The following is a 12,928-nucleotide window of genomic DNA, read 5'->3' as shown; positions in this document are numbered from 1 at the left end:
CCTTGAGGTTGCCAACAAGTTGGCGACGGGTCTCTCTTGGATCCATGTTGTTACTTGGTGATATTAGCAAAAAGATCGAGTCAAAAGGGCGGGAGGGAGGTCGGGACACTCACGCTTCGTCTTCGCCGGGTTGTGAAGAGGAGAGTGTTTGCCGAGGAGCGTCGAGGTCGTCTTTTAAGGCAGACCCTTGCGGTCCCACCACCCCAGCGCTCCCTGCCACCACCTATTGTCCCATCAGTGACTGCTCCCTAGGCCTGCACTGTAATTACTGCAGGCATTGTTGTCGTTGTTCACGTACCGGCTCACCCGTCTCAACTTCCACGCCAGCACGCCACCCAACCACCGCCGCAGTTCTCTCTTCTGTGCAAGTGACGTTACCATTCATCCTGACTTCGATCTTCTTTCTATATCCTAACTAAAAGAGGAACACAGCTGTAACAGAAATCCAACCAGCTATCCACCCACTCGGGAGAGAAGGATGGAACGAAAGGCAAGGGAAACAAGTTGATCATGGTGAGATCGCCTAGTCAACAATCAACAACACCGTCCGAGCAAGCAACCAACCTTGAATCAAAGTCAAGTCGGCGGCTACAATTGGAAGAAACATGAAAAGAAAGGAACGGGAAAGCCAAAGGGTCAAGCATCAAACGGCCATGCTGTCGAAGAGCAATGATGCTAGAGCAACCCGAGCAATCAACCTTGCTTGGACCAAGTCCAAGTCCAGCTATTGCCCCAAACCATCTGAGCACGAGGCCGATGCCAAAGACTCGAGGATGAGGAAAGGTATGTGTGTTCTTCCATCTCAAGGCTACTTGCCGGGATTGAGACCAGACTCGAAGATGGAACAAAAAGCAAAAGGCAAGGTGAGTGTGCTCGTCCACCCCAAGGCAACTTTGCCGAGTCCAAAGCAACAAAAGCCCAAGTCAAAACTGACTCGTTCCAAATCCAGAAAGCCACGATGAAATCAAACAAAAAGAGAAAAAGGAAAAAACCTACCCGTCAACCTCCTCACCTCCTCCTCCCTCTCCACCCTCGCCCTCCCCCTCTCCTCCCACTCCCGCCTGTTCGCCTCCTCCGCCTTCCTCAAATCCTCGAGCACCTTCCCAATCCCCTGGTCACACCCCGGAGTCAGAAAGCTACTGCGAGTAGCAGCGCCCCCCGACGAAGACGACCCGGAGCTGTCCGCCTCAGCTTCCTCCTCCTCCTCCTCGCCCATGAGCGTCTCAGAGTCAGAATCCGCCTCGGCGGCCGACGGACCAGTCTGCTCCCCAGCCTCCACCGCCCTTGTTGCAATCCCAACAGTCACAACAACAGCAGCAGGAGGCCGAGAAACAGAAATGGCCACGGCCTCGAGCACCTGAGCCTCCTCCCCGGAGAGAGAGGGAGTCGACTCGCTGCGGGAGGGGGAGCCCGCGGCCGCTGGGAGCAGCGAGAAGGTCTCGCGCCCGGTGGGGGATTGCCCGCTCATTTTTTATTCGAGTTTCTTCTAAAGTTGAAGCGTTAGCAGACGAGATATTTTGGTCCCAGCTGATCAAGAGCAGGGCGTGGAAGCGAAGATACTTACGGGGATGTCGTCGCTGGTGGGTGGTGGTTGGTGGTGCCGGCGGTTCCGGCGTCGTTTTTTGGTTGCGGATGAAGAAGAAGAGAGAGAGGGAGGGAGGACCGGCGGAAACTTTCGGAGGTAGCTCCGGTTTGGCGACAGTGTGGCCAGAATTGTGGGACCGGAAGCCGGTGTGGATTGACCGCCGGTGCCGGGGAGGGTGCCGGGGTGGTTGCCAGGTGTTGAGCGGGTCTGGGGCTGCTGAGGAGGGTGACTCACAGCGGCTGAGGCAAGCGGGAAGGAGCTGGCGGGACTGGGGATGGGGACTGGGGATGGGGGCTGGTGATGGCCGGAGGTGAGAGGCCGGCGGTGGGTGGTGTGAGCTGGGAATATGGAGCAGCGGACTGGTGATTACGGACATGAGACTCGAGATGTGCACACATGGAATACACAGGAGGGATAGCAACAGTTGAATCAGGACGTCAAGATACATAGGAAATCATTACAATCAAACCGAGGGTGCTGAGCTGCTCCAGATCGCCGAGATAACGAGTGTGAGGAACTGTTCAGACCACTGAACCAGACTACCATCAGGTATTACCGCAATTCCGTTATGGGTCACGGAATTCAAACATTATCGACGGAAGCACATGCCAGAAGACACCATGTTCGAGTTAAATCGTCAGCAGACTCAGGCGTCATATTGGAGCCGTCGAGGTTTTGATACACCAAAGCTGCTGGGTGGTCAAGGCGATATGTCGCTCACATCAGTGTACAGGGCTTGGTACCCTCACTCAACAACAGGAATAACCTCCCAGGATAACTGCTGTGCCGAAGGCACGAGGTAATTTTAAGTTCTTGTTTGCTCAGATAGTGGCCCATTGAAGCCAGACCCACCAAAGACAGAAGCATCGAACAAGAGCAACTGCGACAAGAAAATCACAAAGAAAAGGTTGAAAGGGAAAGAGATGATGTATAAGCAGCCGCAAGGAGAAGATTGAGGTGGGACTTGCATAGTCTTTAATCCGGAAGGAACAGCTATAACGGCAGATTCTACTAAAAGAAAAACCCTTCGACTAAAACAGTAAAAAACAAACCTGCTCCGTATAATCGTAAAAAGCCAACAAAGTTACCATAAGCCCTATCAACAGTCCCGATCCAGCCATAAAAGCCCCACAGTTGTTACTAGACAAGCTCAGACAAAGTCTTTTTCCAGTCCAATCCCAGTATCCCGTTGATTTAAGCCGACCCCAACACCATCTTCCCCCCATCCCTCATCTTTCTTAGCTATTGACCTCAATCCCAGCCAACCCCCTCACATCACCCCTCGAAACAACATCAATCTCACCATCCCCTCCCCAAAGTCACCTACAAACCCGACCCCGCCACTGCACCCTCCTTCCCAAACTCCCCCTCTTACAGAACACGAACTAACCCCATCGTCAGATCCTTCTCCAGTTCGAAGCCCAACCGCCGGACTTCGGATTTCCGGGGACGGCCGCGGGGTAGCGTCTGAGGTTATCGTACCGTGGTGTGGATGGTACTACAGTGTCGAGAAGCTCCTGTCTAACTGTACAGGTCCCGTCGGCGAGCTTCATAATAATTGGTCCCTTCTGGCAGCCTGCGTTCGGGAGCGCCCGGGAGCGGGATTTCCGCCCTAGGCCTATCCGACGAGAGCAGGGGCTCCAGAGCGGTAATGGTGAATGTTTGCCATGGCCTAACGGTAACCTTTGTTACCTTGGAGGTATTGTCGGTGCTCGTGGCGAAACGACCCCAGGTAGGTCTGGGCAGTGGCAGGGTCGCGAAGCTCGGGGATGAAAAAGGAGGATTCGTTAAACGGGAGTATGATAGTCCGAGACCTCGAGTGTAAATTTCCTGCTGTCCCAGCAATCATGGGGATATGGGTTGAGTTGGGATTACGCTGGGAGGAAGCAGAAAGGCGGCGTACTTTCCCGTGGTCTCTTGGGTGAGAAGATGCAGTTTCTCTAGTCGTGTGGTTATAATCTGTTTGTAAGAAGTCGGAATGCGTCTCAGTACCGGTCCTAACAAGAGTTGTTCCCAACAGCTGCAAGACAGCTTTCTGTCCTACCGACAAATTACACATATCCCCTCAAGCGACTTCACCAGACTTCTTTGAATCTTCCCTTCCCAATATCGCCCCAAAAATCACACAGTCAGCTCCAACCTCGCATCTGTCCATGACACATCTGATATCGAACATGCTTTATCCACGTACATTTAGTTTCATTAAGCAAACAGCTCCTTCATCATTCTTCCCTAAACCTTTTATGTCGCTTCAACAATGCTGTGTAATGTCTTAGTCTCTCCCGCCCGTAGCACAACCTCACATAGCAACCCCATGTTTTGTTTACCCCTTTTCCCTAACAAAAGTGGGGGCACAAGGGGGTGGCTGTCTTGGCAAACCGGATATTTGCTGATGTAAAAGTGGCTTGTTGTCTTCCATGTGGCGCATCATGAACATCAAACCTGATATCAGGAGTAATTACCTGGAAATACATTATCATTATATACTACGTCAAAAAGATCCTACATCTACTAACCATAGTCCTACCAAAAACGCCTTGCTTCGTCCCATAATCCTACATAATAAGCAGCACTCTCTCAGTTCACACCGGTAAACACATATGGCAAGTCTGTTCCATCCCCATCGGCAGCCAGCCTGATGACTGATCCTCCGCTTCCGTTTGTTCCTACTGATCGTACACTTCTTCCACTGCCACTGCCGCTGGTGCCGTCAACTTGGTACGGATGTCTGGTTTGCGCAAACGAGTTTGCGTCACTGTCGCCACTGGAATCGGACACTCCAGCATGTCTGGTGCTTTTTGGCGTTGTTGGCGCAGTCTGGTACAGCCAGGTGTTGGCAGATGAGTTTCGCACTCCCATCCCAGGTCTCAGATGTCTTGAACCACGACCCTGACTCCATGTCGTTGAGGCACTGGAGCTTTTTCCGCCCAGACTGTCGTTATCACCACCGGCATTCTGACCAATCCCTATCCCCAGACCCAAGCCCGAATGCAAACTCTGCCCTGCACTAGAAGGACTGGTTCCTCTCGGCGCATCGTTATCAATATCACTCTCTGACTGTGTCTGTTCGCCTTCTCGTTCTCCCTGTGGGATTCCATCATCAAACGAGTCATCGTCGTAATCGTCATAAGCGAGGGCTGGATCAAAAGGTTGCATGCTTCTCAAAACTTCAGCAAACAAATGCATCAACTCTCGGAACTCGTCACCGGTCAGCGGTCTGGCTGAGAATCGGGCTCGTTCATACTGCGACAAAAAATCGATTGTCGTCGGTGATGCCGTCAGAACTCCCATCTCGGTCAACAGACCCAAGTATTCCCTGAGTCCTACTCCTTCTGGCCTTTGCAACATGGCGACAGCTTCTGGGTCAAGTGTTGGAGGCAGGGTACGTGAGTCTGGATCCGGTGGCGCAAGGGTGAGCGCCTTGGCTTCGATAAGATTCGGAAGTTCGGATACAACGGTCGAGTACTGCAGGTTCGGGGGCAAACCCGTTGATACCGGTGATGACCATCCAGGGTGTTCAATGTCTCCCCATACGGCACGCTGCTGTTTTTGATCAGGGAGCATGCCCATTTCGAGACCAATCGCGTCTCCTCCCTCAATGACAGACACGGCCCCTCCGCTTCCACTGCTTTTACTCCTCCATTTTCCCCTCCAGCTGGATTTCTGTTTCTCTTCGACAGTTCCCGTATGTGTCGTTACTGGTTGTATTATTGGGTGCGGGACTCTCGGCCTGGCCTCGTAAGCAATGGCAGCGCTCCTGCTCAGCCCCTCCACAATCATCTCCCTGACACTGCGCGGTACATCGCCCTTGTCGATGGGTATCCAGCTCTTGGGTATTGACGAGAGAACACTGCGGCTGATGTAGATTCTGGTAACGTAGATAAAGAAGATGACCAACACAGTAACGACGTAGCAGACAGTGACGACCAAGATGTTCCAGTTTTGTTTCTTTGCGAAGGCTTGCTGGATTAGATCGGCGGGGGTGACGACGAGAAAGGCAATACAGACGAGGTATAGGGCGTAGTAGAAAAAGTTGTAAACGACGACGAAAAGAAAGGAGGCGGCGGACATTCGGGCCATGGTGGCTGCTGGATAGGAAAGATAACGACTGTGTGGAAGTTGGATAGGGGGTGACTGGGGTCGGGCGGCGGGCGCTATCGTGTCCGCGTCAGCGCATGATTCTTTAATTGATTTCTGCTAGTGACGGGCATGGCTGCGCTGCGTGACGTGCAGTGCGATGGCCTGGCGGATGGGCGATGAAGGCGCAAAGCAAGGAGCTGCCACCTCTGCCGATGAGGTCAGACAAAAGAGGTTGCCAGCTGGAAGTCTTTCTCATCTCAGGGCACGGTTCACCAGCTGGCATCCACAGGGCGCTCGGACATTTCGCACTCTGTTGGGGATTTGCAGAAGTGCACGGACCCATGACACCTGAGTATATATGGAGGGCTCCCCTCCCGCCCAATCCTCTTCCTCTTTTCTTTTCTTTTCTTCTTCATACTTACCTTGATTGACTTTGGGAGGATCAAGAAATTCTCAAAGTATGGCGGGGAGCCTTCATTGCACAGCGAGGAGTTCTCCGTCATGGATTGGCCTTCGGGTCCGTCCCGGTCGCAATTTTTGATGTTTTCCTTTTTCACTGTGTGCTTGGTTTTGCTGAGCCATTGGGAAGAGAAGCCTCACCGCCTGACCTGTGATTATTGAAGATGCCTTAAACTTGGGTTTCACAAGAGAATGAATTGTCAGATATGCCTGTCCCCTAGACACAGTCACATGCTTGCGACTCGAGTAACAATCCAGTTGCTGTCTGCCTGTCGCTACACGAAGCTATCGAAAGATCAAGTGCAAGCTGGATTAGCTCAAGTATCACCATGTGATGTCTCATTTCAGTAGACTTCTTTTTCAGTCAGACAAATGGATCTTCTGCCACTTTCTTTGCAATTGCCTTCGTCGTAATGTGCCCGAATATCACAACTACGAACCCAACACTCGATCACAAGCAAAAAGAAGCATTGCCCTAGCCCCAAATCAGGACTGGTCCGTCTGTCAGTGCAACACCCAAGCCAAGATTCCCGGCGCCAGGTTCCAACCAAAGCTGCCCCGGAGTCGGCACATGCTGTGTTCCCTGACGGCGATGCATGCAGTCGGTGTCTTGGATTTCACGGCTTTTCTTTTACTGTGCGTCACTTGATCCTGCAGATGGCTGTCGGCACCAAATATGAACCCTTGTTCTACCTCTGTGGCTGTTAATCATTCAAGACAGACAAATGCCCAGATAATCGAAGTCGTAAGAAAACAGGTTCCCCATGTCCACAGAAGCATTGAACTCCATTTCCCCAGACAAAAAAACCGATGCAAATCAACGGGAGTGGAGGTGGCTGCGGGGTTTCGGTCGGGGTTCCGCACAACCCCAAAACCCCACCCCCACGCAAGCAATGGACAAGGCTGCTGGCCCCCAGTTCCTGGCTGAATCACATGCCAAAAGCACCGCCTTTTCTCAGCTCAGCATGATCAAGAGCAGCGACACCCCGTGACGCCATGATTCGTGCGGACAGTGCCTGGAACGAAACAGCCCGTCACCCGTTCAAACCTCCGCTTTTTCCGCTTGTGCTTTTCTTGCTCATTGGACTCTCGGAAACCAGAGATGGGAACAGGTTAGACCGCCGGAGCTGGACAGGCCATGTGCCATTTTGAGGTCGTTTTTCTCATTCTTTTTTTTCATGTTCGACACACATCTCGTGTCTATCCTTTCTATCTTGTACACTAGCTCCTTGCTGACGGACTGTCTCGAGAACTTCCTACCATTTTTCCCACGAAACTTGAACTCTTTGTTTGTCTCAGATTTCACTTTGTCTTTGTTTGTGTCTTGTCTCTTGTCAGCAACCACACCACCATCCCTTGAACCGCCTTAAGCCGCATCTCCAATCTCCAACGCCCGTGATAGCACCACAAGCCGCTCAACGTCTGACTGTCTAGCAAAACACACAACGTCCAACGGTCAACGGTGAAGGTGGCCGTCACCACCACCACTCAACCGCCACCATGATTGACCACGTCTTGGGGCGACCATCCGTCAAGTCCCGCCGTCTACAGGTTCTGGCTGTCCTGGCATTTTGGACAGCCTACCTCCTCAAGTATGTTTTCTCTGCCCTGCAACAGAGCACCTTGCTAATAGCAACCCAAACAGAGGCAACAAAAACGGTCCCCCAATCGTACGCTTCTTCTCAAAATGCCTCTCCAGACGCCTCACCTTCTGGCAAACGCTCACAATCACCATGCTCTACCTCTATTCAGCCCGCAACTTTTCCACCCTCGTCGGCCTCGCCTCCCCCGACCCCCTAGCCAACATGTACGACGCGACCTACTTCCGTGCCACCTGGATCCTCACCGCCCTAGACGCAGGTTTCTGGACCGCCATGCCCATCAAGACAAAATGGCTCCGTGACGCCGCCAGTATCGTCTTCTCGCTGTTTTACATGGTGGCGGCAGAAAAGGCTGATGAAAAGGTGCGAAAGGTCAGGGGGAATATCACTGTCGATCATCTGAGGGTTAGCTGGAATAAGGGGGTCGAGTCCCCTTATTTGAGGACGCTGCAGGGGTTGGTCAGGCCGAGAATGACAAAGTGGCCGCCTAGGCAGGTGAGGATACCTAGGCCGAGTACCAGTGATTATAAGGAGCCGGTGGAGGGGTGGCTGTATTTTGACGGGCCGCTCAGCGAGCTGAAGGAGCAGGGACATAACCAGCTTGTGCTTGATATTCCTGGGGGTGGGTTTGTGGCTATGGATCCGAGGTGCAATGACGATAAGCTGTTTGCTTGGGCGGCGAAGACGGGGCTGCCGATTTTGAGTTTGGATTACAAAAAGGCGCCCGAGTACCCGTTTCCGTACGCGCTGAATGAGTGTTATGATGTTTACTGCACGTTGATTAGGTCAAAGGGGAGGTGCGTGGGAATGAGCGGGGAGCAGGTTCCCAGGGTGGTCATTACTGGTGACAGCGCCGGCGGTACATTGGCGACGGCAATGACGATTATGATCACCGAAAGCGGCAGCAGTCCGATCCGGCGTTTTCAAGGGCAAACCGACCTCCCCATCCCCGAAGCTTTGGTGTTGTTCTACCCAGCATTGGACATGAACATCGGCAGTTGGATGAGCGACGAGCAAATGGCCCTCATCAAAGACCGGCGCATGCGCGGCACCAACAAACGCGTCCTCCAACGCAAGACAATGCAGTACAACGACCTCGTCGGCACCCCCCACCAATCCGACGACGAAGACGACGGCACACCCGACAACAACACCAACAACAACGACAACAACAACAACAACAACAACAACAACAACAACATCAGCTCGGGTACCCTTCCGGACTCGGATTCCACCGCCGTCAACTTTGACCCCGCCAACCTCAACCCAGACGAACATGCTATCCTCCGCAACCGGGAACTGTGTCTCTCTCCCGCACCACAATACGCCCACGCCGGATCGACAACCTTCCACCTCCCCCCGGTTACCTCTCCCCTGCCTCTGTCTCCCAAATCCCTCCCCACCACACCCCCTCACTCCTCCACCTCCCTCGACCAAACCGCCTCCTCCGGCAAAAAGAAACAGCCATCCACCTCCCACCACCCCTCCCCCCTCAAAACCCGCCTCGCAATGTCAAGCATGATCTCCTACTTCAACGACAGAGTCCTAACACCAGAAATGATGCGCGCGATGATCATCCTCTACGTCGGCCCTCACAACCGTCCCGACTTCAGCCAAGACTACCTTTTGTGTCCTATTTTGTGTCCAGACGTCCTGCTGTCCCGTTTTCCCAAAACTTACTTCTTGACCGGGGAGAGAGACCCGTTGGTAGACGACACGGTCATCTTCGCCGGCCGCCTCCGCCGCGTCAAGGCGGCACAAATGGCCAGCAACGGCACCCGTTACGAATACCGCGACACTGACGCGTTGACAGAAGGGTTCGACGAGAATGCGTTTGCGGAAGTGACGCTCATACCGGGGATTAGCCATGGGTTTTTACAGTTTCCTTCTGTTTACCCGCCTGCATGGGGGTTGTTTGACAAGACGGGGAGTTGGATAGAGGAGGGGTTTAGAGAGGGGGAGAGACGGAGGAGGAGGAGGGAAGAGAGGGGGAGGGGAAGCAGCAGGAATGAGGAGGGTGAGTATAGGGTTCATACTCAGGAGATGAACAACCGGACGCCACACCACCAGAGGGGGAGGAGGGATAGCGGGGCGACGGCTGTGACGGATGGGACCGAGGGCGATGGGGGGCTGGAGATGAGGATGAGTAGGTCGCGGCCGGGCCCTGCTGTTTCTGCTGCTCCTGGAAAGACGAGGGAGAGGGCGTCGACTACGTCGGTTTTGACGAATGGGAAGGTTAATGGGACAGAGGAACTGCCAAAGGTTACGGTTTCGGGTGATGGGGCGGATAGCGGGTCCGGGAGTGGCTCTGGTTCGGGGGGGCAAAAGAAGAAGAGAAGAGTCAGGACGGCGAGGGCCGATGGTGACAATGGGGGTTTGGTCAAGAGGTTGGCGAGTTCGGATGATTTGCTGGGGAGGAGGATGCAAGGGTTGGCTGGGGGGTTGACGGGCTTGGCCCCTCCGGAGTAGAAAATGGGGTGGCGATTTATGATACCTTACCTAGAATATGATGGTTTTTTGGCTTTGTTTTGTCTTGCATATTGTTGTTGTGATAGTACCCAGCGGCAAAGCATTTCAGGGTGTTGAGAATCCTGACGATGTTATATTGAGGCCAAGCACACATAGCCTTGATATATATATCTGTCCTATGTTGTCCCGTTTATTGTTTCCTCCGGTTAGAGTTGCCGCCGTTGCGATTGGGGAAACTCTGTGTACCAGCTTGGTAAGCAAGCTTTCTATGGAAGTCTTACCTAACCTGGTGAAACAGACCTGTTGCTGTGACTGGACTTGTAATAGAGGGGAGGTATCACGAAGCTGCTTAGACTTGTGAGACGGCTCACCTAGTTGGATCGAGACTTTTTAGTGAAAGGGGCCTGAGCAGACGACGAGACTCAGTACTCTCTGTAATGGGTTTCGACGATGACAGAATATTCCTGCAGTGACCTGACTGATGGGATCCTTCATTGAGGGTTTTGACTGACAGATAAACCCTGGCAGATAGACGTCCTTGGAGGAGATAGTCAAGCAACACAAAAGTCTACTAATAGCTCGAGGCCCAGTCGTTGAACGTAGGTGCACATATTTTTTGGCTTGCGGTAGTTTGCTCAATTAGACCTGGAGGCTTAGGAGAAAACACTGCCGGAAGTTGCGGGCGATGTCAAACAGATCTGGCGTTCTCCGAGCTCAAGGTATCTCAAGTGTAGGGCGTAACGAGTCACAGCCTGTCACCAGATTTTATTTGCTACTTGCAATGCCCAAATAGCTATAAGCCCATACAGGTAGAAAGACAGAAGGAATAAGCGGAAGTCTACATTGTGGCAGAAGGCGTGCTTCTCAACAAACACATTCGCCAATCTCGAAAGTCTGCCAATGCGCCAGAGGTTGTCGTATCTTTCTTTGACGTAGAGCATGGATCAGCTTCTTGTGTCATTTACAATGTTGCCCGGTGTCTATCTCGGTTGAGAGCACCAAGACTTGTGATCAAAGACTCTTCTCAACCTGTTAATGTCAGCAGAAGGTATTGTTCAGAGAGAAAGCCTTTCAGGAAGACTCCAGTCTCCAGCTTTGTGTCAGTAGCCTGTTAAGGTCATCTCTTGGTCCCTTTCATGATGCCCTCATACCTTCCTCTGTGGCCCCGTATCCCCCTCAACAGCAACCTACCTCCCAAACCCAACCAGATATCACCACTCCTACCTCCCAACCATCACATTCCAGCTCGTGACTTCGCCATCCTCCCGACACAACGCCAAAGATCTCCCATCCTTCCCCTCTCTCACCCATACGCCACAACTCATCCATCACCACTCCAACTTCAACCCGCCGCCCTGCTCACTCGGCCTTATCCGGCCTCAAACCCCCAAAGCCCATTAAGCGAACCGTGGTAACGCCCAGACCCATACCACCCACTACAACCCCAACGTAGCATCTCACAATGTGACGATAACCCTCGATATGCGATGCGATGCTGCCCGTTCCGCCTTCCGCGATTCCGAAATCGCGCTTTTGCGCTAGAAGAAATGTAGAAAGAAAGAACGAGCAGGAGGCGATCTGTTCTTTGGTGTTTGGTTCGGTGTCTGGTGGTATGTATGTAACACTGTGTGTAAAGTTCCCATGCCAAGATAGATATACCTTGCCTTACACACACGATGGCTCCCCTCCCCGTAGGATGGGCATGGTACGGTGACGTTTCTCGCTCGCTTCTGTCTCTGTCCAAAAGTTCCCAATTTGTTAGTAGGTAATCTAAATCTCAACGGCTTGCTGAACTGTTGTCTTTGCAGTGTCGTAGTGTAGTAATCTCACACATATTCCAGAAGTTCTTTTGGTTGCTCGTTAATCAACAACTCACCTTGCCGACTCCCAGAATGATACCCAACCTTTTCCCAGTTCTCATCCACCTACCTACTTACGTCGGTTTTTACTTCCTAAACACCACCCAAAATAATCTCCAAACCAGGTCCCTGCATTTCATTCCTCCCCCCATCAGCCCAGACCTGCCCAGCCCAGCCGTTCCATCGTTAGTGGTGGTGGTGGTGGTTGTTGCGCGCCGCGGCAGCTGCCGGGGGCCCGATATGGGGCGTTTTGTGGTGGAGTGGAGCGCCCGCAGCAAAAGGGACTTGGGTTGATTATCGCTTTGCTGCTGATGCCCAGCAGTGCGTGGTGGGGGTGACGAAAACCAAGATTGTTTTCTCACAAAGAACCACTCACACCTCATCATCCACCACACACAAAACAGCGCCAGCCCTTCACAGCTACAGCGCCTCACAGGCACTGGTGGTGAGTTTTCTTCGGAACCACGGCCACGAAGAGGTTCCCGAAAAGGGCCTAGCGCTTAGCACGGCCCATGGTTGCGTCCGCTCGGGTGGGCATCTGTTGATCTGCTCCCCCTTCTGAATCTCGGATCCCGCATCTCGATAATTGGCTGAAAGCTTCTTTTTTCTTCTTCTCTTTTTTGTGCTCTCTCCGGGGGGACGGGGGGGAACCGGGGGTGTAGGGAGGGGTTTTGAAAACGAAAACCGTTCCTTGATCAAAAGATTGTCTTTCCCGACTGCTCCGTACTGTGTGTGCTGATGAGTCCAAGTACTGTATCGTAATCCTGCCACGAGGTTGTTGATCAGTGATTCTTTTCCATCAATGTCTCAAAAAGCCGGGAAAGACCTTCAGACAGGCAAAAGAAAGCAAAAAGCGCCGACCGAGACATTCACGA

At 52.8% G+C, this 12,928-nt stretch overlaps 3 protein-coding genes across 3 annotated transcripts; 2 read left to right on the top strand and 1 right to left on the bottom strand.

The window, feature by feature from the left end:
* Nucleotides 1-605: 605 nt before the first annotated feature.
* Nucleotides 606-1,361, top strand: PODANS_3_9485 (uncharacterized protein; the record flags this gene model as incomplete). The annotated part of the gene is made up of 2 exons (XM_001909723.1): nucleotides 606-922; nucleotides 977-1,361. 2 exons carry the CDS (start codon nucleotides 606-608, stop codon nucleotides 1,359-1,361), a joined length of 702 nt encoding a protein of 233 aa, XP_001909758.1.
* A 2,801-nt stretch (nucleotides 1,362-4,162) lies between these two features.
* PODANS_3_9480 (uncharacterized protein) lies at nucleotides 4,163-5,665 on the bottom strand (the record flags this gene model as incomplete). The annotated part of the gene is made up of 1 exon (XM_001909722.1): nucleotides 4,163-5,665. The coding sequence occupies one exon, from the start codon at nucleotides 5,663-5,665 to the stop codon at nucleotides 4,163-4,165; it is 1,503 nt and encodes a 500-aa protein (XP_001909757.1).
* Nucleotides 5,666-7,624: 1,959 nt separating this feature from the next.
* Nucleotides 7,625-10,194, top strand: PODANS_3_9470 (uncharacterized protein; the record flags this gene model as incomplete). The annotated part of the gene is made up of 2 exons (XM_001909721.1): nucleotides 7,625-7,716; nucleotides 7,758-10,194. 2 exons carry the CDS (start codon nucleotides 7,625-7,627, stop codon nucleotides 10,192-10,194), a joined length of 2,529 nt encoding a protein of 842 aa, XP_001909756.1.
* Nucleotides 10,195-12,928: the final 2,734 nt, after the last annotated feature.

The sequence above is a fragment of the Podospora anserina genome, chromosome 3 (genome assembly GCF_000226545.1).
Source record: "Podospora anserina S mat+ genomic DNA chromosome 3, supercontig 2".
In the NCBI taxonomy this organism is placed as follows: domain Eukaryota; kingdom Fungi; phylum Ascomycota; class Sordariomycetes; order Sordariales; family Podosporaceae; genus Podospora; species Podospora anserina.
The sequence above is the reverse complement of the archived record's forward strand: the minus strand, read 5'-3'. Positions and strand labels throughout refer to the sequence as shown.